The following is a 25018-nucleotide window of genomic DNA, read 5'->3' as shown; positions in this document are numbered from 1 at the left end:
GAGTAGACTGCTGGATAGCCAAAACGTGAATGGACAGTCCGTCGATTTTAAGCTCGCCTTGGCTGGACTATCCACGCCGGAATCCCCCACTCGGTATGCAAGAATAGACAAGGGGTCCATCTGCCCAGGCCAGTCGCTCACGGTCTAAGGAAGGGATCTAGCCTCGCTACGTAACGATCATCCGAAATCTGCGACCATCAGCCACTCGGAATGGAGGCCTGCTGCAACACTCTCTGGCTCTGCTTGAGGTGATCGTCATGGAGATTGAAACAATTCAGGGTCTTGTTCAATCCTGGGCATGCGAGAAAAAAATGGTGCCGAGTCGAGGATCACGACAGTGCAGTTGCATTCGATGGACTAGTGAGCTCCCTCCTTCGCAACTATAGCCGATGTGCTTTTCGACACGGGTCGCAATAGTATTAGTAAAGATAGCAGAAGGAGACGGGCTCGCGTTCCTCCCAATAAAATGCTCACTGCCAAATATATACATGATTGTCGAGTAAACTCATCCCGTCAGTCTTGGAAACCTGTCATCCAAAATCTACTCGAAACTCAAATTCCTTCTCTTTTTTTTTTTTTTTTTTTACTTCTCGTTGACATTGACAAATCTGAAACGAGTTTTTATGACTTGGAAACGGAAAGCAAATCAACTCACTCAAGGTCGGAGGAACGAACAAGACGCCGGACCAATCAATTGCCGCCAGGCATCGGTGGCGCAACCAACTAAAATCGACTTCTACTCATTCAAGAGAGTCTTTGATCACTTCAATCGGCAATCAAGAAGATGTCGTCTTATGAGAACACGCCGCTCCTTGGCAGTCCCCCCAAGGACCGAGCAGCATTCCGAAAGGGCAACTTTTTACTCAGCGACGACGGACCACCGCCTCTGTCTCCTCACGGCCAAGGCACTCTCGCGCACCTCATCCGCAGCAATCGCTCACAGAACTCCCTTCATTATGGATCAACATGGCGCGCCAATGGCGCGGCACACGACCAACCCTCCGACCTCGAAGCTGGGGTCGACTATGACTCTGGCGAGCCGACGCGACGGTCCTTCTCCGAGGAACGTCGCTTGTCCGACATCCTCAACAGCGACCAGGTGCGCAGTATGCGCCTGATCGGAAGCTCGAACCCTCGATACAACTGGCGGCGGTATTGGAAGACGGAGGAGCAATTGGAGGAAATCAAGAGCAAACCTATTCGAGAGTACTACGAGCGGACGAATTACCTCATTCAACAATACATGTACATCGACAGGCTCTTGGACAGCAGCCTGCCTCATGATCTCCTCAACGAGTATAACACCCTCCCTCCTAGTCACTTCCAAGGACTCGAGGTGCCAGACACGATCAGCGAAGAGCCGAGCAGCACCGAAGGCAGTAACATGTCCCCCAGTGCCAATGGCCATATAACGCCATCGGTCATGGGCAGCAGCGATTCGACCGCGTTGATAAAGAAGGTCAAGCGTACCCCTCGTGATATCTACCGTCAAGGCCGCGCCGGAGATCCGACGCATGCGGTGGAGGACGAGGACGGTGAGGTCTGGGATGAAGCCCTGGGCCCCAAGCCGGAGATCCCTTGGCTTGAGGACGACGACGATGTTGATAGCGGAGACCGGATCGTTTCCCTTGCCATCTATATAAACTTCGCCGCCAACGCGATCCTGTTGGCTGGAAAGATTGCCGTGATCCTGTCGGTGCCCTCCATGTCCGTTCTGGCGAGCTTGGTGGATGCCGTCCTGGACTTCTTGTCGACCGTGATCGTCTGGACGACAACATGGCTCATCAGCCGCCAAGACCAGTACAAGTACCCCGTGGGCCGGCGGAGGCTGGAGCCTCTGGGCGTGCTGGTCTTCTCCGTCATCATGATCACCGCCTTCACCCAGGTGGCCCTCGAGTCGAGCAACCGCCTCATGGGCAGCAATCACGAAGTTATTGAGCTCACGGTCCCTGCGCTCATCATCATGTCCCTCACCGTCGTCATTAAGGGCCTGTGCTGGGTCTGGTGCCGGCTGGTAAAGAACTCGAGTGTGCAGGCCCTGGCGGCTGACGCCATGACCGACGTCATCTTCAACATGGGCTCGATCCTGTTCCCCATCGCGGGCTTCTTCGCGCACATCTGGTGGCTCGACGCCCTCGGCGGTTTGGTTTTGTCCCTCGTCGTCATCTTCAACTGGTCCCAGACCTCGCTCGAGCACATCAAGAACCTGTCGGGCTTCAGCGCCACTGCCGACCAGCGCAACGTCCTGCTGTACCTGACCATGCGCTTCGCCAAGACCATCAAGCAGATCCAGGGCCTCCAGGCCTACCACGCTGGCGACAAGCTCAACGTCGAGGTCGACATCGTGCTGGATCACTCCACCCCGCTCAAGGACAGCCACGACCTCAGTGAGTCCCTCAGCTACGTTCTCGAGAGTGTCCCCATTGTCGACCGTGCCTTCGTACACACCGACTACGCCAGCTGGAACTTGCCTACCCACATGGCTCAACAGTCGGCCGACTAGAATATCACCGTTACCTCGGGGCCACGGACAAGATTTGGATATATCTAATCAAACGAGGACAAAACAAAAAGGGATTTCGTATTTTGATGAAAGATATTCATTCGGGAATATGAATCAGGATGCCGAGGTCGTTTATACACCTACAAGGGCGTGATAGAAGGTGTGTAGATGAGGACTTCAGCTGAAGCCTACTAGTCAGGGGCGTTGTCATATTCAACGCATACTGCAGGATACGGCGGTTTCTACGAAAACGGTCTACCTTATTGGTGGTGTTGAGGCCTGACTGGCCAGATTGTGTTTTTACCTTGTTTATTGTTTATTCCGTTGCATCTGTATGCGAGTGTGTTGCATTTACCTGAGCGAATTATCTTTCATTGTTTCGGATTGAGGGAAGGAAAGGCTGGTTAGAAAACAGGTGTAGGTATTCAATTGGATGGCGGTGTATCTGGCAATTTGAACATTTTCTATATCATTATGTGCCTGTCTGTTCTATCTACCCATTATCCCCTTGATAGCGAGAGTGCTGCTCCCACCAGATTATGCCGTAGTATACGGATCAGTTGGATAGAACTGGCCTGTCGATCATTCACGGGATGTGCTATACGAATAGCAAGCAGCGCTTTCGCCATTAAGGGGATAAAGTAAACAAATGGATGGTGAAGGAGATTGTATCATTAGGTATCCAGCAATAATTGATTTCGCCAAGGCGGCAGTGGTCCCTTCCAGATGCAACTTCATCCCAAGCAACCATTACCATCCATCACCTTGTTTCCTTTCTTTCTTCATCATTCTATATTATTTTCCCGCCGTCATCTCGCAGACTCCTAGACTCATTGTCGTACACGGTTACACCAAGAAAGATACGCCCGCATTGCACTATGGCATACCGCACAAGCACCTGTAAGCCGCCTGACTCATATGTCACACGCCTTTTACATGCCTGTAGCGACGGAGACCTGCCCAGAGTCCAAAGCATCGTCGCTGAGATGCAACAGAATCCTTCATCGGACACGCACGGGGACTTGAACAGGGCCGCACACGCTGCTGCAGTTGATAAGTACGCACATGTACTTGGATTCCTGCTGGAGAACGGCGCCTCGGCAACAGGCGACAACTCTCTGCTCCCTGCCGCTTGCCACTTCAAGTTATGCACGAGCATGGATGGGATGCAGAGCAGATCAATAAGGACATGTCAAGACACCTAATGGTTTTGTAAGTGGTTGATCCTAGTCCAGTTGGACAAAGACTCACATCAGGGACGACAGGGAGATGGCCATGTGCAGTAAGCCTTTTACCGAATGGCTGCTCGACCACGGAATGGACCCCAACCTGAAAGGCAAGAGGGGGCCAAGCATGGTCAGGGGTGATATGACGCCTATGAATGCTGCCGCCCTTGATGGACGAAAAAGCGAGGCAATCACCGAAACAATGGATTTGCTGCTTTCTCGTGGGGCCACGCTCGAGCCTACGGTGTTGATGAATGCCATAAGCTGGAGTAACCGTGGGAACTTTTACCCCAAGGTGCTGCAGTGGCTGCTAGACCATGGAGCCGATATTGATTGCACGATGAAGACAGGTGCAAGGTTTTTGAAAGCCGCCATCTCGAAACGGAATGCGGCGTTGGTGCAGTTTCTACTTGACAACGGTGCGGAAACGGTTCATCTTGGGGAGGAAATGCTACTGGGCGATGATGAGCAGGAATGTGAGGGTTTTCGTGGTAGCGCACTTGAGTACGCGCGTAAGATTAATAAGGCTGACGAAATTTGCAATCTCCTCGAGAACCATGCGTGCCAGACCCGCGAGAGTGCAGAGTAATAAGATGGGCAGGACTCCGCCGCCCAATCCCGGCATCTGGAAATCATGTGGGAGCCAAAAAAGGGAGAAAAAGAATTTTGCTTGGAGGACTGCACAGGCGCCTTCGACGCGTTCAAAGGAGGCGAATGTACAATAACCCCATGTTCCCTTGGTGTACGATAGAGCAACGTACTGACTTTGGCGACGGGTAGGTAACCCAGCGGACGGGATCCCTAGTATTCAGCAGGATATGGTCGTATGTGAAAGGCTCGTATGTTTTAAGGCTCTATATTGCCGCATACTTTTCCCAGGTCCAAGTACGGGTGCATGTGATATGGGATAGAATGAACTGTCTTTAAGAAATTGGGCATCATGACTTGGTAGTAAACTCAAGATACTTTGAATTAGCTCCTTATTATGAAAAGTATTACGAATAAGTAGGAAGTCCATCTCAATAGACCGATCTATTTGACCCGGATACAAGTTCGTCCTTCCCAGGAACTAGCTATCACGAAGACCAAAACCTCTAAATTGTCGTTCTTCTAGTAAGGAATACCATTAGTCATGAGCTGGAACTGATCATAGACGCCTGTGGACCAGCTGCCGGCGCTGCGGCGGACGAGGTCGCGGACAAAGTCGGCGGCCTCGCGCTCGTTCTTGTCGAGGACGAAGCGCTCCTTGAAGTGGACGACGGACTCGGGCTTGAAGCAAGGGAGGCCGCTGTCCATCATGAGCAGGACGATCTGGCTGAGCTTCTCGGCGTAGGGGCGCGCGGCCAGGAACGCCTTGACGCAGAGCTCCTCGAACCACTTAAAGGACTGGTGGTCCATGGAGCCGCCCATGACGGCCAGCATCTCGCTCGTGAGCTTGAAGGGGGCGCGCTCGAACTTGACGCCGCCGGGGGCGATGTCGAAGCAGAAGCCGAAGTCGATGTGCAGGATGTGGCCCGCCGCGTCGATCATGATGTTGCCGTTGTGGCGGTCCTTGAACTGCAGCAGGAACGAGATGATCGAGTACGCCGCCATGCTCTTGACGAAGTTGTTCCGGGCGGCCTGGAAGCGCAGGCTGTCCTCGTTGCCGTACTTGCTAACGAAGTAGTCGTAAAGCCCGTTGACGGCCTCACGACCTAGCATATCACGGGAGACGGAGTTGGGCAGGACATCGATGACACCACATCCAGGAGCGGTAGCCGTCACGCGGTAGGGGAATACGTAGACATCTAGGCCAACGTTGTGGAAGATACCCCTGAATGCAGCGATCATCTGAAGTGCCAAGACATCTTGACGACAGTCGTCACCGACTTTGAAGATGGCAGATTGCCAGGTCTCGATCGTGTTCTCATTCGCCATGAGACCTGTATTGCTCACGCCTTGAATGACTTCTTCCGTGTCCTCAACATCGTCTGTCTTGGGCTTCTTGATGCGGAATGTTGCCATGAATGGTGCCTTGGCATGGGACTGCAAGGGCTTTCCAGACTTGCGGTCGATGCCAATGACGACGCCGTCGGGGTTACTGGGCAAGTATACACCAACCTCGACCTTGATCGCACGTAATTCTTCTTCGATCTTCTGTTTTTTCACGTCCTTCATCGCTTTAATCAGCGGCTTCAACTTGCCAGAGATACCGGTAACTTCCGCAAAGAAACCAAATTCTTTCTCATAGAATGCCTTGTCCTCAGGCGAGAAACTGTCGATCATACTGTCCATGACCTTGTCGAGGGCCGGTTTAATCTCATCAGGCTGCACGATGGGTTAGCACGATAATCACAACTCAATAGCATGCGTACTTACTACAGTGCCATCATCATCCTTGTATGAGTTGGCCTTCATATTCCAGATGATTTGATGAGCAAATAGCTGGGAGAACTGGGCAGTTTCGATGATATAACGCTCCACGTAGCCGAGGGCATCATATCGAAGAGCCTGTACAATCTGTGGTACATAGAAGAAAGTCACATCTACGGGATGGTCCTCCAATGCCCGCATGGCATACTGAATCAGGAATGGGTGGTTTCGATAGGCCGGGAGGAAATATGTAACAGATGTCACCGGGTTGACTGGTGCCCAGTACAGGAGATACTAAGAACCGTTAGCACCATCCCAAACTATAGTAGTCGCCGTACTCACCTTGAGCTGGGATCGTATATCGTTGGGCAGATCTCCTCCTAGAAGGATTGGAAGTGCCTCAGGCTCGTGAATGGCCTTTTCCGGGAAATTCAAAAGAAGACCGCGGACCTCATTGCGTACGCTTGCAAATGAGTATCGACTAACCAACTCAATGGCAAGCGAAGGGCTTTCCGCCCATGCTGTGCGGACCAATGGTTGGAGGGCGAACTACAACTTGTGGTTAATTGACTGCGGTTGAAAGCTACAAACGTAATCAGACTTACTTCAGCTGCCTTCTGGCCAGAACTTGTCATGAGGGCGGTCTTTGGCACGCGTGCATCGCTCACAGGGTGTACCCAAACATTCAAGCGTGCTTGTTCACTTTCGAGCAAGAGATGGAGCAGCTGCTCCTTGGGAGCCAGCCCCTGATATGAGCCCACAGAGTGAGCTGCAATGTATCCCACGCCCTTCATGGCAGCCATCACATCGGAGATGAGCCTCATTTCCGTCTTCAGCTGCAAAACGTTGCTGCCAAATGACCACTTGGGTGAGTGGCTGAACCAGTTAAGGCCAGCAGACAAGATTTTGTCCTTGAGTCGCCATTGTGTCAGGTTGGAAATACCTGTACAAGCTTTCAAAACCCGCAAACTGAACAGAACAATGTTCAAGTTGAGCTCTCGTGCCATTGGATGGGACACAGACAACCTCATTGCATCCAAGGTGAGATCGACCATGCGTAAGAAAATTCTTTGTGTATCAGGACTGCCCAGTCGAGTAGCGTTGAAGTGGCTGCTGAAGAACTGCATCAGACGCGCATGGGGCGCAAGAAGATTGTGAACCATATGGCGGCGTTTCGTCATAGTTTCATTATCGCTAGGAGCAAACTCTTCCCTCAAGAAGAACGGATCCGGGTGCATGAGTGCAGGGTTGAAAAGTCCAACCCGGTTGTGGATGGTGAACTCCCACTGCTGGACAATCTCCGCGAGCAAACGAGATTCCATTCTGGGGCTCTCGTTCATCACGCCCAGCCAAAGTGAGACGCCTAGTTTGAGGGATTCCTTGCTGAAAATGGTGAACGGGAGGCTGACTAGGTAGTGGGCCACAGCCGTCTCCTCCTTCACCGTGCGGCATAGCAGCGCGGCGGCACGTCGCAATATGTCGCGGATTTCGTTGACAGGGGTGTTCTTCCTCGTTGCCAAGCGGGATTCGAGGTGTGCTAACGCATTAATGGCGCTGGCAGTTTCATGAGGTGGCGCTTTGATGAATGAGGCTCTCCGGCCCAGAGGCATGACGTTCAGGAGATCCATGCCGCGATCCGGCAAGGCTTCACCATATCTGTACTCCTGTCGAGTTGTGTATTGGGCAATAAAGTCAGAGGTCGTGTTGATCGTGGTGTCGCCAACGGGATTTAGTGATGTCAATCTCTGGTCTGTCGAAGGAATCGACGACCCAATCTCCATGGCAAAGGAGCGTCCAAGTGACATGTGACCGTAGGCAAGCTCATCATTGAACTCCGACAAGTATGTCTGCAAAAGACCCTTAACGTCTGCAGGTGCAAGATTGATCGCGCTGGGTACCCAAGCCTTTGCCTTGGTGTATAGTCTGTTCAAGGTGTACTTGCGGAACGCATAGTCGTCCGACAACTCCACAGTGACATTGCCAAGCTTAGATGAGAATATAGAGCGCGGATCGTAGAGCTCAGTTTCAGCTTCGAGGCAACTAGTCCACATCAAAGACAGCAGTTCCAAAAGCGCGAAAAGCGAGGAGCGCTGGCAAAGAGCTGACGGGACCTCGCGAATGATCTTGTCGGCACAAGAAAACGCTGCCTGTTGAACTCGCTGAATGCGGTGGCAGCATCCACAAAACACAACGGCCAATTGCGAAGCCGCATATTGTGCAGAGAACGTTGCCAACTTGCCCTCGATAGTCTTGCTAAGGTATCTCTCCATGATCGCAGTTGTGATACCTTCCATGACGCTGCTAACCTCTGTTCGGTGCATACTTGGCTCGAGGAAGTAAGAGAGTGCTTTGGTACAGTCCCCAGACTCGGCACGCAGACTCTCAACAAGATAAGCAGCCTGAAGGAAGATGACTTTCCTATAGCTCAACCCCTTAATCTCGGCTGCTTTGGTAGGAATCAGCTCTGTCAGGGCCTTCTTCTGCCTCGTCTCCCTTTCGGATGTGTTTGCCCTCCTTAGCACCGTGTTGAGCTCGATATCACTCTCATTCTGTTCACCTCGTTGCTCTGCCACCAAAGGAGGCGAGTGAATTGCCAAGAGGCGCAGCTCATTGATGTGTTTCTTACCCCGGTCAGAGGCTGGGTTAAAGCCATGGACGACAATGTTGAACCATGCATCACGAATCATGGAGTGACTGTCGTCATCAGTCTTTTGGACGGCTGCAAAGTCGTTCGTGGACAAGAGAATAGAAAGCGGTTGAAGTAGCTGGGCTATTTCACGAGCAGAAAACTCGATATCAGTTTCCTTGGTGCGGCTGGAGTGCTGCACATCGCCCTTGGAAACTAGCTCTTCCAACATGGAAGTCAGATAGATATCAAACAGAGGTGAGCCTAATTTAACGTTGGCGGATATGTGATTGCGTGCTTTCACGACCTTTGATACGTCAGTGGAACGGTCGCGAACAAGATTGGCAGTGGCTTACCGCAACGAGGATTGCCGCGTTGTCTTCTTCAAGAGCAGAACGACAAATCTTCGAGAACAGTCTAATCAGGGAACGGAACTCAAGCTGGCCACCGCTGAGTGCCAGGACCGCGGCTCCCATGATTATCTGCGAGTCCACTGACTGGTTTATCTTGGTCAACTTTTGCAGTAGCATCGCCTGGGCGAGAGCGATTATCTTTTCATCATTGCACTTGCATGCTATCCCACAGATGGTTTGAACAATGTTAGCATACACAGCGGATGTGTCTTCTCCCTCCTGCAGCGCAAGTGAGATGGAGCTCCCATTCGCGTGCCTGCCCGCCTGGTAAATACCGTTTGGAACTGCAGTGTCGGCGCTTAACTCATTACCGAAACCACTGGCAGGGGCTTGCTCGGCAGCGGGGCTCAGAACATTTCCAAGGGTATAGAGGGTCGTAATGACGGCATCGTGAGAAAGCATCTGTAGGACAAAAGCAAGGCATGTGGACGCCGTGGCTACGATATTGCCTTGAGGCACCGTCTGGACAATGAAACGGGGCAAAAGCCTGCTGACTTTCGAGGCATAGCTGGAGTCCAATCGGCATATGACAGCCATACATCTAAGAACCGCGGACGCCAGTGTCTCATCGAGCATCTGAATCGGGTCGAGGAGAGACTCCTCTAGCCAACCCATCAAGATTTCTGGATCTGCGGCATCTTCGTTAAGCATGCTACAGTTCAGGAAACTGATCATTGCCGAGGCTTTGACAGCGTAGGCAAGCTTCTGCTGAGACATTGATCCCATGGAAACAAAGTCGGCACCTTGCTCAAGCCTGTCCATTTCCTCACTGGCAATGGTCGCATACGTCTCGAGGGAACGGAAATCCGCATCTGGGCTCGAGGTCCCCAATCTAAGCGTGTCTTTGGACATTAATAGATCAAGTATGTGAGTACCCCTCAACACCTTCGCATCGGCGCTTAGCAGAGATGTGGCAGAAACGAGGAGCCACATGAAGCTACGCTGCAGCAGATCGGCACTCAGCGGTCGGCCTTTTGCCGCATAGTGCTTCAAGTACCTCTTCCATTCCTTGGCACTGCGGTCGGAAACGTGGGCGTTTCGAATGCTGGAGAAAGCCCCCTCGACAGCCGTCAGAAAGTTATCGGATAGCAGGTCGCGCACTCGCTGGATCAAGGCCAGTCTCCCGCCAGTCCTCCAGAAGTCGGTCTGAGCCGAAGCAGCGTCAAGGAAGCCCAAGAGTGCAATAGCAATAGTAGCAGTCTGAATGGCATCGTCAAGGTTCTGGTCACCGTCCTCGTCTGGTTCTGATGGGACGATACTGTTGACGGCCGATTTCATGGCGGCAAGGAACGCCCAGACATTATCGGAGACAGTCTCGTGTAAATCGTCATATTTTCCTCCGAGAGAAAGAAGAGCAGCTGCCAAATGCGAGGACAATGCTTCGATGGGGGACGGCTCGACTCGGCGGAAGAAGGGCGAGGGTTGGAAGAATTGCGAGTGCGACTCGAGCAAATACGGTATAAGCTGGTTCACAAGCTTCTGGGCGCTCTGGCTGGTATGAACCAAGGGGGCAGCTTTGCAGAGGGCAAGGAGCACTTCGAATTCTCGGATGGTCTAGAGGTACAGTTAGTGCATGGCGGGCGTCACGAAACAGCAGGTAAGCAGCAGGTAAGATCAGTACCATAGGAACGCGGGACAGCGAGTGGGCGCGAGAGGCGCCGTTGATGACCTCCTTTCCACGAGCATGGCCATTCGTTGCTCTACAAAGGCGCTCAAGATCGGTCTTGTCAAACGAAGTGGCGGCGCTAGTGGCAGAGAGAACGGCGATCCTCTGCAACGCCTGTTGGCGTATATCGCGAATCATCGTGGGAAGGAGGGCCAACAAATAGGAGTCCAGCAACGACGGAGACAACAACGGAAAAAGCAATTTGAACAAAAGGACAATCGCGGTTCTTATTATGAGGAATTAAAGTAGAGCAGAGGTGGGATCGACAGTACTGCAGCTGTAGTATCGCGACAGGACTGCGCACACCAGTACTTGGAGGTTGGTTAGGTTGCGTACTGGATTCGAGAAATGGCAAACCAACGATTATTATTATTCGAGGTGAAGCGATGATGCACTGCTGCAGCTGCGTCTGCCAAATAGGGATAGAATGTGCTGGGGGGGGGGGATTCCAGGTCCATCAAAATTAGGTGGTCCCTGTATGGATGGAAGTACCACTTGGTACGTAAGCAGGCGCTTAGTCATTCTGTCCAGGTACTGTTCTCCCGCCTAGCTGGAGCTCTGGAGCTGCTCATAGCTTCGGGGAGCTGGCCACAAGGCTGCAATTAGCTTGACGCGGCAACAACCACTGACTGACTGCACTGCAACGGGCAACTTCAGGCCATCAACCCAGCCGCATCATCACCACTATCACGAACCGCCAAAATCCACATTGTTGTACCTGTCAACAAACGACGTCGATCGTCACGCTTTACGGGTGTCCTGCCATCACATCACATCCATCTTCGTTTCTCAAGCACGCCGCCCGAAAACCCAAGCCATTCAAGATGGCCATGTTCAGCCAGAACCCGGTCCTCGATGGACCCAACTACTCGTTTGCTGAGGCGCCCCAAGCCCGCGCTGATGGCTTCCGTGAACACCGCTTCAACCCGTACGCCCAAGTGCTTCACATCCTGCTGCCTCTTATGGGGGGTGAAATGACATCGCCGGGCTAACATAATTCTCGTTGCACAGCTATACCGATAACGGTGGTACCACTGTCGCCGTGGCCGGTGACGGCTTCGCCATGATGGCCGGCGATACCCGATCGACGTCGGGCTACTCCATCAACACGCGCTTCGCCCCCAAGGTCTTCAAAATCGGCGGGTCGACGTCGTCGCAGGAGGACGCCAACATCCTGCTCTCCGTCGTCGGCTTCGCGGCCGACGGCGAGGCCCTGAAGGAGCGCCTCGACGCCATCTGCAAGATGTACCGCTACCGCCACGGCAAGCCCATGACGGTCAACGCCTGCGCCAAGCGCCTCTCCACCATCCTCTACCAGAAGCGCTTCTTCCCCTACTACGTTTACGCCATCCTCGGCGGCCTCGACGAGGAGAACAAGGGTGCCGTCTACAGCTACGACCCCGTCGGCAGCTACGAGCGGGAGCAGTGCCGCGCCGGCGGCGCCGCGGCCAGTCTGATCATGCCCTTCCTCGACAACCAGGTCAACTTCAAGAACCAGTACATCCCCGGCAGCGGTGTTGGACATGCTTTGCAGGAGCGGGAGCGCACCCCGCTGCCGAGAAGTGATGTGGAGGTGTTAGTGAAGGATGCGTTCGACTCGGCAGTCGAACGACATATCGAGGTCGGTGATGCGTTGCAGGTTATGGTCATCACAAAGGATGGTATCGAGGAGAAAATCCTGCCCCTAAAGCAGGATTAAGCTGTGAAGTTGCGTGGAAGCTGTGCTTGTACATTACGGTAGAAGAGGCAATGACTGCATGATGATTCTTTGCAGAGGACCGACCAATGATTACGCATCTATGGCAATACATAGATCACTGGCGACTATGCGTCGTCTCAAGTACCGGTTTCCCTCTCAATTTCACACATTTGAAAGTACATATACCCGTGACCAGGAACACAAAACCCATAGGAGGTCATGATTCCCAGCTGATACGCATCAAAGAGTGCCCTGCACTACACTACTCTTGACAACTAGAGAACTAGGTAATCCGATGCTCGCAGGACCAGATATGCAATTTTCCCAATTGAGAGGTAGAACCACCTAGATCTAAGCAAAGGGGGAAGGAGCGTTGAGTCCATCATGGGTGGGATTCTCACACTTCTGTGTTTCTCCATGTGGAAACTGCTGAATAACTTCGCAGCGTCAAATCCCAATCATCGAGTACCTACACAGGGTTGGTGCTCGCTTCAATCTTTGGCGGCTCTGCCCCGCGCATAGGAGACCAGAAGATTCGCATCAGGCAATATAAAGGAACTGCCACAAAAGAACGACGTATACACGCCAAGTATGGCATGTATTCCAACTCTTAGTGAGCACTAGACGATGAAAGTGACTCGCTATGTAGCTATCTCGTTTCTGCTGGCTCTCCAGATTGAAAACCTCTTATTTCATCAGACCCTCAGTTTCACGGTAAATTAAGCTATATCATAATCACTTGCTCCTTAGAGGTAGAAGCACTTTCTTTTGCTACCGAGACACTTAAAGGGATGAAGTTCGGGTTCAACGTATCTGAATTGAAATTGTTGTGGAACCCGAGACTGTTCCCTCTTGCACGCATAACAAAATATGCGAGCTACCCCTATTTGACGATCGGAAGGCCAGAATAGGGTAGCTCGTATATTTTACACCACATCTGTCTTTTTCCTCATCTAACGTGAAGCACAGTCGCGGTCACCACTGCTATTATGCCATCTCACCGCCCAACTTATATTTATATATATGGTAAACCTAATGCTTGTCGATCAAGTCAGTTATTTCCGAGGCAATCCTATCAACACATCAGCGACAGCTGTGTGATGGCTTGACGGTGTGAGTCCAACTTTGGCAAATGCTAGGACTCTTATTGAGATAGAGTCGGGGGCACGCTTCAACGCCCTTGTGCTGTACTTGTCTTCGCGTGATCACACCTAACGTATATAATCGCAGGGTGTAGCAGATTGAAACGCAATGGACATGCCAGGGTATTTCACAGACGATAGAGGGGGGCCAGTACTACCCAATCAGCGTATCGGCAGCTCCAAGCGATGGGCCCTTGACCATAATCAGTAGTCAGCCATGATTTCTTTTGGTCATGCTTAGCCGCTGGCCTGTATCCCCTCCTTCACGAAGTCAAATACACAGTTCTCGTATATCTCGAAATACCAGGTCAGAAGGTGACGCCGCAAAGCGACCGACAAGGGACTGGTTAGTGCCACAAGGGGGTAAAGTAAAGATACTGCGAGACAGACACTACCTGTCGACTCCTTCACGCATATATGTGAGAGGCTGTCGGGTCGCAAGTTGGTAAGCTGTTAGTCAGCTCTCTCCTCATGGATATTAACAGCATCGGCTCGTTCTGGCAGTGAGCATTATAGATGGTATCAAGCCAATATGTGGTGTGGTAACGGTAATGGGTCTCCTCACTTCGACCAATCTTGAATCATATCGACCATTTGTATTAACAGCTCGTTTTCCATTCGCCCCTGACTTCAATGATGGCCGACTACTTAGTATACCTGATACTCACAGTTCACAGCGTCTCCATCGCCCAGTAGACCGGACAGATAAAAGGGGGTTGGTAATAAGTTACAATGCACATGACCTTCTCGAGCGTACATGTCAGCTCTGAAGGCGCCCGAGTACCACGGTGATTACTCCACAGTATCAAGGTCAATATCATAACCTATTGGAACCCGGCACGGGAATCCTATATTCTTTTCATGTGAGATCTCAGCAGTGAAGCTTGGCGGCCACTCCGTCGAATCTATGTCTCCAGGCGAAAGCGCCCTAGCCAAGTGAGATGAACTGACCGATGAGCTGTTTACTATTCGGGACATTTTACCACGGACCCAACCGCATTTTCCACACGTCGGGTCTGAGAAGAGCTTCGCATGCCAATCCTTTCTTGGAATGTCAGGGCTGGACGGGAAGTTTACACCATCCCCACCCTCCCGTCTCCTCCGAGCCGACGTGGTTACCGATTGGGTGTTAGCTAGGCCAGTAATGCCACTAGGAGCTGCGTGTTAATGTCTCGCCGACCAAGCTATGTAGCGGTGTACACTTCCCCATTGAACGATATGTGGCATTTGCAAATTCTTTCCCGCCCGCCGATTTCGATGTAGGCCTCAATGAGTATATGCGTGCCGCCGTTACCGGCTGGTGGAATTCCACAAGCGACATGTCAATGAGATGAGAAAGGGCATCCATCCTTGCGTGGTATAGTAGTATAGCCTTGGAAGTAATGTTGAAAGGGCCGACCCCGACCTTGATGCGGCTATTTTGCGCAAGCGAAGAGTTAGGACTTCAAGGTTCTCTAAGTCGTGTAGCTGTTCTTGTCATCGGTAATATGCGCATACTTAAGACACCTAGGATTCGATCGAGGATGATGGGAATCAAAAAATGCATTCTAGCCTCAAGCGAAGATACATGACGAAATCTTTGCCCCTCCCTTGACCAGTGGCTTAATTTCACGCAGAACGAGTGTCGTGCCGGAGGGAACTTACCCCACGAGGCTTGTGTCTCACTACTGTGAACGGTGGGAAGATGGGGCGGATTAGGAGCCCTTGACCACAGGATAGCGGTGGGCGGAAGACAGAGAACCCGGGGAATGTATTGCCGGCGTCTGGCCCATTCACTACAGCACTACTTTCGATACTTGCCGTCTTACATTGCCATGTGCCACGAACGTTACACTCTATGTGGTAGGGCCGACCAGCTAGCTAGTGGTGGCCTTCCAAGAACGCGTCTGGAAGCTCGCGGACGACTCTGAGCCAGTCGATAGCTTGGCTCGGAAGTAATTCAACCTTAGTGGCACACGAGAGGTTGCCCGACCCTCCCTATATGAACAGCCCTATTGCATATAAGGGCTCCTAGGAAGGCGCCTCGAAGCACACCACACTTGCTGGAAACCGGTGCTTCTGGTCGGTGTGTACACACTGGTGGTCTCGGTGTCTACTATATTAGCGCGCGAGAGGCGAGAGGGGGAGTCAAGTGACGTAAAATAGGCTCTCAAATCGGAAAGAACCGTCTAGTCAGCGTCTCTCGGAAGTATGGGAATATTTTGCTGCATGGGAAGGTGCTGGCGGTGTGCTAGTTTCTTTCCGGCTTGAAGGATCGTGATCTCCCAAGTGTTGTAAGTACCGTAGCCATGCTTCGGTGATCCGCTTCTTCGGTAGTACATCCGAGGTTGCCATACTATGGGGTTGTAAGGCAGTGTGTACTATCTTGTAACTGCTATGTTACAATTACGAGCCATGTTACCAGTTGTTATCAAGCTGGCCATTGCGTAACCACCACCCTTCCGGTAAGCTGATGGGCTCTTTTCAGGTGATATAGTAAGTCTAAACAGGACAAGTAATCCGTTTTGAGCCTTGCGATTTCGCAAAAGACCCGCCCCGAGTGGACTCTCTGAGTGGTATCCCTCCATGATCAACGGCCGATCTTGACGACGTATGGAGAGAGGTGATGGATAGTACTGTAAGTGTTGCAATATCGGAGTGGCCTGTACAATCTGGAGTGGCCTTGAAATAGCCTACGATACGGACTTTTTATTTCTGCTTCTCGTACAGACAAGTGGTGAGTGTAAGCTCATGGCGGTCCTCGTGGAATGGTTATTGACACCGGGCATGTTAACGAGACATTGCCCATATGGCTGAAATGTTCTGCATGACCTGATAGAGTTATTGCAGTTTCAAAAGACTGATCACAAGAATGGTGACCGGAAATTTTCTTCGGGGCCAACCGAAATTGGGCTTTCATCGATTGGCTTTCTATGGTATATGATTGGTTCCTCAGATCTTTGAGAATCTGCACAGCTATTTGACTATTGGAATCGTGGCCTCGCGCAAGCGCCGAGTGAGTTGCCATTCTTAGCGGTAGTGGCGGATCTTGATGGCAAGCTAAAGTATGATTGACCCAGACTCCTGGATTCATTAGCAACTGGATCGGTCCACTAGAAAGCGTTGGCAAGAGCAGTTAGTTATACAATTCAAGGTCCACCAGCAACCCAAACTAGGTACTGCGCATATCTTGAACTCTTGTCTGGGCCGAGCAGTTGTGCTTGATGAGGCAAACTAGAGCCAACAGGCCCAGAGATGAGTTAGTTGGCTGGGGTACGTCGCCCAAGATACTGCCGAAGGTGTCTCCGTGAGCCCGAATGCAGCAGTCAAGCTCGAGTGTCAAGATGTCCCGCAGCGAAGTTGTTAGCGTACCTAGCCGCTTGACCAAGAGAGCCCGAGCGGGTACAGCGATCGTACCATGGAGGCGACGGGCAGGAAGTGGCTGATGACCCGACCCAACTCCAGTGCTCAAGCTTCAGATACTTAGGGTTAAGTTATTCGCATCTGTGGGTTAAGCCCCAGCAAAATCAACAGGTATCTGCCGTTCGTCGAGGATGTTAACAAGATCAGCGTCGATATCCGTACAGCGTGTACCGTGTAGGAGACTGGAGGCTTCTTTGAGCCTATGCGACTTTAAATTGCCTTCAAGATGACTTGTGTCCGTAAGCAATAGTTCAGATACACCTTGCCCGTCACCTGTGGCTGAAGGCAATAACGTTCTGTACTTTGAGCCTTTAGACTTGGGCGGCAGACGCCGGCGCGAATCAAGCTACACTCTACCACCCCTTCAACTAACTGAAATGGATGGCAGTACCCTGTAAAGTGCAGACCGTACACCGTTTGGGAGTAATGAAAGAAACATGCTACATCTAAATGCCGTATCATTTGGTGCCAAAAAATGGGTTGGATGAAGTTCCTCATGGCCTCGGTAGCCTGACTGCCTGGGCAGCCGAGTGCAGACAACTATGCACTCGCCACATTAAAGACAAGCATAATAGTGGTCATATGGGGGCAAGAACGAACCACGCTGCTGTCGAGCAGCCGGTTGCCGCTCGGCGTTCAGTAGCAGAGTAGAACGGTAGAACGGCTCGACGGTCCCTCAATTCATGGATTGGCAGGGGCCACAGTCTACCGGCATGAACCTCGTATTGAAAAGTAGCCAGTAGCGGGGCGCCTGGCCGGGCTTCTGACTTCGTTCCATGCCTCCTCGGATGCCCTGCGTGCCTGTTGAACGATCGACGCAGAAGCGACACCGTTAGGGGATTGATCCAGCAAAAATAAAGGTGGCGAAAAAGCACATCCGCTCGTTGGATATCCGCAAACGCCACGACGCCAGATGCCGCAGGTGCGGGCAGGCTAGAGTGGGTGAGGCTGAGTGACATGACTAGCCCGGCGCGGGGGGAGGTCCAATAAGCAGAGGATAAGGAAAACCGGCCGAGACCGATGTTCAAACGGAGTCCGGCCCATATCAGAAGGTGATCGACAACGATCTTGGCCGAATCCGTGTAGATTGGCCACCCGCCATGGCGCGTCCGCCCACTGCAGGACCCTTTTTGCCTCTTCCGCACCAAGGCACCAGGCACAAAAGGTGAACGGGTAAATTGTTGGCCGAGGAGATCTGGCGCAACTGGCATTGCATGTTATTTTTCATGATATGATAGCACTTACCATGTTTGCTGGATTGAGTCAATGGGAGTAGGATTACTGGGTACATACGGATAGCGCTTGCAAGTTGAAACAAGGTTGTTGAAATGTCCTAAAGCTGGCCGGTCCTTGCTACGGAGAATTCGCAAATCGCTAGCCCGGAGAAGAAACTCCGCTGCTGATTGATCCCGGTCACTAACATCGTGTCTCTTTAGGTAGAGCTCATTCATTTTTGGGGGGATTTCCCTGAACAGCTGTTCGACACCCGTAAATCAAAACACAATCAACAGGATATTACATATACAACGCATGCACTTTGCATGTAAAATAGTTCAGTCCAGGAGGCCAGCTAGGGGTCCGTTATTCGGGGGTCACCAAAGAGACAAGACATAGTGGCACGTCAAGTCGCAGCATCTGCAGACTGAGGGCTGAGACAAAAGACACAGCAAGATATGTAAGATACCGACCCTGGTATCACTGAGATGCTCCCTTCGTCTGAGTGCAGAGCTAGCAGTAGCGTGAAGTGTAGGTCACGCCACAGCTGTAGTCAAAGCTGGCTGGTTGGGATGCGGGATTGCAGAAATACTGTGGTGGTAGATTGGGAATCCAATTTCAACGGTGGCGAAATTGCATGTGGTTGTGTGGCCTAGGAATACCATCTACCATCAGCCACAAAACACGCTAATCCCGAGCCATTGCAGTGATGCAGTCCAGCCCAGCCTGAGGTGTATGGTTGACTGACTCGCAGCCCTCAGCCATCATTGGCAAGAAGCCACCAGTGAAAAAAATAGAAGAAAAAAGCAACGGCTCGGTGGCAACGTAATGAATCAGCATGGAGAAATTGGGGATAGCCAACTTGGCCAAGTGGTTTTGAGGCTTGCACTAATTATCTCCACGAATTGTTGGCCGTGGCTGGTCCGTCCCGAGAGAGAGCTTGAGGTCCCCCTTCGCTATGCACTACATAAGGTACACTACGCTGAATTGACTCGTCCATAGCCTTTACCCCCACGTCCAACAGCAACGTTAGCGGTAGAATAGCTTCCAATCGTTTTGCAAGTACCTAGAAGTAATGGTATTGTATGCAGTGTTCGATTGCATTACAATAGGTAGTGAGTATGGCATGGAGGTGGAAGAGTTTCAGAACGGTCATAAGTTGAATAAAGAAGATACCGACGATAGCATGAACATTTGGCAGATTCCAATATTGAAGCAACCAGTCGCAGATTTTTTCCGTTCGTCAATGATTTATTAATGGTCCCATTTCATAACAGATTGGAATAATGCACCAATATCTTGCTCCCCAATTATCGCGATGAGCGACGAATAGTTACGACATGTCGGCCGGTCAGGAGTCCGGCACCCCCCAGGCACGATGATGACAGTGTGATACTGCCCCGGCATGTACGTGTGTACGTACTGAACTGTACGGCCAACGGCATGGATGTTTGGCAAAAGCAGGGAGCTCTTCCAGTGTGAGTTGTGGTGCAGCTAACGCCACCATCCACCCACCCCAAGGTTTTTTTCCTACTCATTTAGCCGAACCACCATCGACATCATAATTGCCCACCTTGACACGGTCCGCTGCACGGCCAGGGGCAGGGATCTGGCGCCATGGCCCATTCCACCGTCGCTCCCTGTGTGTGGAGATGGGAAACCACCGTCTTTCCTATTTCTAAATTCCCAGGCCACACAAGAATCCCATTGCGGCTGATACCGAAGTTGGCCTGTCCATCTCATCATCCTTAGTAATGGCCCTGTCCATGTTACTGTTACTGCGTCAATGGGTTTGCGCCACTCGACGTGTCGCAACCGGTTTTTGGACCGATGGGGACAAAGAGGGAATGTTGTAAGAAACAGTGAGAAACCGCTTTGATCATTTTTAGACGGAGGGGAAATCCGCTGGGGTACCTGCGAAGACATGCACTGGCAGGGTCGTCATGCCAGGCCGTCAGGTCAGATTTCTATGTGCGAGGTCTGGACCGGTCTGCCTCGGCCTCTCCATCTCGTTCTTCATGCGAACCAGACAGACGATAACAGATCATGGTGGGATTTGTGGTATGCTTCTCGTTTCGTGGCTGAGGCTACGGACACTGCCGTGTTTTTAACTATTCCCAACGGCTTGGTCTAGATCAGACTATAAGCGCTCTCTGTCTGTCCGCAGGAGCTCCCAAGAACCCAAGAACCCACGGCGCAACCTCAAACTCAACTCATCAACCAAAGTAGCCCAACGACGGTTGGTTTGAATGTCTGCATCCTCATTACCGTCCACGGTAGCGGCATATGACAACTGCCATATTTCTTTTTCTGTCGTCCTACCTAATGACGAATTTGGGCTCCAGCCACATCCATGGACAGAGCGAGTGTGAGAGACAGTGCGGGTTCGTACCGAACTCTACAGATATTGCAGCTTTGCCCTGTTTCACTCGCATATCTGACGCCAAGTGAGATTGACATTATTCCCCCGGTCGTAGGCCGAGTCCAGAACGTTTGCGGCTAAGTGTGCCAGTGTGCCCTCCTGCGCAATGGGGGTACATCTCGAGAGGTACTTACTGTATCGAGTCTCCTCGTGGGACCTTCTGGGACCCCTAGAGGAAACCCCTTCCCAGCATAGGCTCGGTGGCGAAAAAGAAGGAAAACACATCCCCGGCCTCACCAAATGCCATGCTACATACTACGCGAGACAGATTCCCTTTTCTCCTCATCCCCAATTTTGTTCTCGCCGTATGCTATTCATGAACGCCAATCGGCTATGTTTGCTACCTTGCAAGGGTTTTGAACACCCTTCTTGCCTTCCCAAGCTTCCCTCCCCATGATCATCATGTTGGGCACCTCTTGTACGAGTACCCCGGCACGGCGGAAGGGCATACTCACTACTGGCCTGTTCCCACAATCGCCTGGCTCTCTTCTCTTCCATCGTCTCATCTCCTGGAGACCCAGCTAACTACTTGTCTCCATAACCCAATGTACGTGCTTCTACATGTGTCCGAGACGGCTTTAAGACCCCCAACCTACCACTCCCGTTTATTAGCCACCCGCACCGTCGTGAGTCGTCATCTTCCCTGCGTCTATAAGTCACACTTCATATTGAGAGAGCCTACGAGAAAGGCAAAGATTACCGTTACAGTCTAGCAGCTATCCCTGCTACCCTTGCCATCTGCAACCGACAGGCCCAGAAGACCCTAATTTAGCCACACCACTTACTTCCCATCTTCTATGATTTTTTTATTTCCCGGTTCTGCGATACAGACTCCCGGGCCAGTCTGCTACTAGACCTCGAAGCGACCCTGAAGGATTCTGTCCTCTGGCTTTCTTTGGTCTGTCACCATTGCAGTGTTCCTGCAGCCCGCCCATCCCGCCTGCACTCAGCCTCACCATACCTGACTGTTCTGTCTTCTTGACGGCCTATCAGTATCCTCGGCGCTCTTCAACCCACATCTTGTTCGATTCGGATCCTGCTCATCCCGGGACTCTTGACGACTCTTATACTTATCATATCTTCTGGGATTCTGTTCGCTCACCCCGGTGAAAGGTCACTTCTGCTCTCGGATTGGACGTCGCTAAAATCAGGATCTCCCTATTTCCAATTTCTGTGGCGCCTCGCTCAAAGGTACAGTATATGTCCCTGTCGAATACAGCGCCAAGTCGCTTAACGTGGCTCAGTTGTATGCGTTGTGGTGGAGGGTAACCTGACACTCTTCTAGCTTTCGTTCTGTTGTGTTGGACTCGCGGCCCCTGTTCTAGAGACTGCAGCGCAAGCGCTTGGCTTTCTTAAAAGTCTGGAGCTTCCCAGCACGATATCGTTGCGGTAATCGCATTGCGCCGGCGCCGCTTCACAATCGCTCAGCACTACTCTCGTTTTTGCAGCTCTGCGCAGTCCCTATTGTCTGTCATTACACAGCTCCAATGGGTGATGCTCCACCCAATGCAAGCTCGACCAACGACCTCACTCATCCCGAGGCTCTCGGCGGCACTTTTGACGACCAAGGCAACTCAACTGGTTCTCATGTAGGACTCTCGGTTTTCCAACCCCAACAACAGTTCGACCCTTCCCACAATGCTTTCTCAGCTCAGTTAGATATGACACAACCACAAGTCAACGGGCGGGCAGGTCCATACAACATGGGTGCTATGGCGAACGCGCTGCCGCAGACTAGTTATCGACCGACTTACACCCAAGGCGCACAGCCGCGTTACAATACTGGCGGGCCGCCTCCTGGTATTGCTCACTCTATGCCTCAAATGGCTCAATATGGAGGTCATACGGCTGTTAACCCTATGATGGGGCAACAATACTACATGCCTCCTCATCCCCAAGTTCAACAGTTCTACGGTCACCAACTCGCGCCCTCGCAGCAGGCAGCAAACATGTCTCCTAGGCACAACATGGCCTACTATCCCAATCAAATTATGATGAACCCAGCGCAACAACAACTCCCAGGAGGTTATTACTACGGTCAACCGGGAACATATGCTGGTCAAAATCAGGCGGTTCCTGGGCAAATGATGCCTGGGCAATTTATTCCGTCTGCTCCTTGTGGAGCATCCCCCTCTGGAGCGCAGGACCAATTCGGGTCAATGCCGGCTCTCGGCCCTGCTGATGGTCTGTTACACGGAACTTTCTTCGACTGGTCAAGATATATACGACTAACACCTTTCTAGAAGCGTCACGAAATCGCTCCAATGTCGTCCGTGGCCCTCCCCGTAAACCACGACAAAGCGGTTAGTATATATTCCAACTACGCAAGATGGAATACTCACATTTATAGGAAATGCCATCTGGATCGGAAATCTCCCACCACAGACTGAATTGATGAGTTTGGTTTACCACGTGTGCCAGGAAGCGAGTGGCCTTGAGTCGCTGTTCTTGATATCCAAGAGTAACTGCGCCTTTGCAAACTTCAAAGACGAGCAGAGCTGTGTTACGGCACAACAGAAGCTCCACGACTCCAAATTCCAATCCGTACGACTGGTAAGCAGATTGCGCAAGAGCACCGTCGAAGGTACTGCAGGCCAAACAGCACCTACCGGTCCTGCCGCCACATCTCCACATGTGCAGGTTGCCCCTGTCGAGGCCCCAGAGGATCAACCCGAGGCCAACAACGTGTCGCACGCCACACCCGAGAAAGGGCCGGAGGAGCACAGGGAAGTGCCGGCCGTTGATGGTGTGACACAAAAAGACAAGTTTTTCATACTGAAGAGCCTGACAGTCGAAGATCTGGAGCTTAGTGTCAGGAACGGGGTTTGGGCTACACAGTCGCACAACGAAGAGGCGCTTAATGATGCTTATAAGGTTTGGAACATGCTTCGTTTCGTCTTTAAATCCCTACTAACTACTATGCTGAAGTCGGTTGATAATGTTTACTTGGTGTTCTCCGCCAATAAATCCGGGGAGTATTTTGGCTATGCCAAGATGACATCACCTATTAACAACGACCCGGCTGCAGCCATCGAATTTGCACCCAAGGCCCAGACAGCTACAGACTCTGACTTACCGAAAGCTATCCCTACCGAAGCAACCGAGCACTGCCCACGTGGCAACATCATTGACGACTCGGCCAGGGGAACAATATTTTGGGAGATCGAGAGAGATGACGCAGATACACCGGAAACCGAGTCGGAAGCGGACGATTCTGCGAGTGGGCATGACGGACAAGACGGCGAGGGCGGCTCCAAGGCCTGGGGGAAACCGTTCAAGCTCGAATGGCTGTCATCGTCGAGGCTGCCGTTCTACCGCACCCGTGGGCTACGAAACCCCTGGAATTCTAACAGGGAGGTCAAGATTGCGCGGGATGGTACCGAGTTGGAACCTTCGGTGGGCCGAAGACTTATCGGCCTCTTCAACCGAGTGCAGTCTCCTGCGCCCATGGCGATGGGGATGCGGCAGGGGATGAGTGGATATCCACCCCGATGCGAGCTCCATTTCCCCAATAACGGATCTCGAACGGCGGCAAGATCACGGACGCAATGAGATGGTGCGATGTATTACGATTCAAAATGGTATCCCCAGCGCGAGCGAGTCTCGGCTGCTATGCAGGACATGGCCAATTTAACTGTATACAGAAATCATAGTACGTCGGCGAGACGCGCTCATGATTATAACACTACTCGGCGTGGTAGTCTCCCCTAAGCCGCAATTATCGGATAATCAAAGAGAATCAAGAGTTTCCCCAAACAACATTGATGAACGTTTTGGCGTCCTGAAAACTGCCGGTCCGGCTAGCCTTGAATGTGGCGACCTCACGCGAGCTAGCATCGATACCCAATCTGCCAACTTGCCTGGTGGTAGCTTCGCTTCGTCCCAGCGATGGATGCTTGTACCATGTAAAATGACAGCGCTTATGCTTTCTACCCTGCCTGTCGCAATCCAGATCCAGATCAGCCCCACAGCAATTTGGCATACCATCGTGCCCCAGATTCCCCTCGCTATGTCACAATAGCGACGCCATCACGTCATCGGACCACGGTCGCCGCCCGCTCCCAAAGCTTGCGGTGGTAGGCCGCGTCGTGCCGAAGAGGAAGCCAGCGTCCTGTCCCTCGGTGGAATGCGTACTCCGTATAGATCACGCAATGCCGAATGAACACTGAACACGGCACGAGTAGAGTTACAATACAAGCTTGACTTGCATCGGGAAGCTGCATATCGATCAATTGATGGGCTTCGGCAAAAAAGCAAATATCATGGAAGTTACACATGATGACGTCTGCCAAGTCTGATACGGGCAGCAATTGAACTACCTGGCTATCGACTTTTGACATTCCCATCTCTAC

At 51.9% G+C, this 25018-nt stretch overlaps 5 protein-coding genes across 5 annotated transcripts; 4 read left to right on the top strand and 1 right to left on the bottom strand.

Moving 5' to 3' along the window:
- Window positions 1-784: 784 nt before the first annotated feature.
- Window positions 785-2503, top strand: PG994_012216 (uncharacterized protein; the record flags this gene model as incomplete). Its single annotated transcript, XM_066863625.1, has 1 exon — window positions 785-2503. One exon carries the CDS (start codon window positions 785-787, stop codon window positions 2501-2503), a length of 1719 nt encoding a protein of 572 aa, XP_066712735.1.
- A 1269-nt stretch (window positions 2504-3772) lies between these two features.
- On the top strand, window positions 3773-4318 carry PG994_012215 (uncharacterized protein; the record flags this gene model as incomplete). Its single annotated transcript, XM_066863624.1, has 1 exon — window positions 3773-4318. One exon carries the CDS (start codon window positions 3773-3775, stop codon window positions 4316-4318), a length of 546 nt encoding a protein of 181 aa, XP_066712734.1.
- A 521-nt stretch (window positions 4319-4839) lies between these two features.
- Window positions 4840-10924, bottom strand: PG994_012214 (Phosphatidylinositol 4-kinase; the record flags this gene model as incomplete). The annotated part of the gene is made up of 6 exons (XM_066863623.1): window positions 4840-6036; window positions 6088-6375; window positions 6424-6630; window positions 6687-9014; window positions 9064-10674; window positions 10742-10924. The coding sequence occupies 6 exons, from the start codon at window positions 10922-10924 to the stop codon at window positions 4840-4842; spliced, it is 5814 nt and encodes a 1937-aa protein (XP_066712733.1).
- Window positions 10925-11610: 686 nt separating this feature from the next.
- On the top strand, window positions 11611-12485 carry PG994_012213 (uncharacterized protein; the record flags this gene model as incomplete). The annotated part of the gene is made up of 2 exons (XM_066863622.1): window positions 11611-11714; window positions 11798-12485. 2 exons carry the CDS (start codon window positions 11611-11613, stop codon window positions 12483-12485), a joined length of 792 nt encoding a protein of 263 aa, XP_066712732.1.
- Window positions 12486-22153: 9668 nt separating this feature from the next.
- Window positions 22154-24218, top strand: PG994_012212 (uncharacterized protein; the record flags this gene model as incomplete). Its single annotated transcript, XM_066863621.1, has 4 exons — window positions 22154-22850; window positions 22910-22969; window positions 23017-23540; window positions 23595-24218. 4 exons carry the CDS (start codon window positions 22154-22156, stop codon window positions 24216-24218), a joined length of 1905 nt encoding a protein of 634 aa, XP_066712731.1.
- Between the last annotated feature and the right edge of the window lie 800 nt (window positions 24219-25018).

Source organism: Apiospora phragmitis, assembly GCF_038363925.1.
Source record: "Apiospora phragmitis strain CBS 135458 chromosome Unknown utg000010l:1.0-9815664.0:1.0-9183399.0, whole genome shotgun sequence".
Lineage (NCBI taxonomy): Eukaryota > Fungi > Ascomycota > Sordariomycetes > Amphisphaeriales > Apiosporaceae > Apiospora > Apiospora phragmitis.
This window is presented reverse-complemented; position numbering and strand designations above follow the sequence as displayed.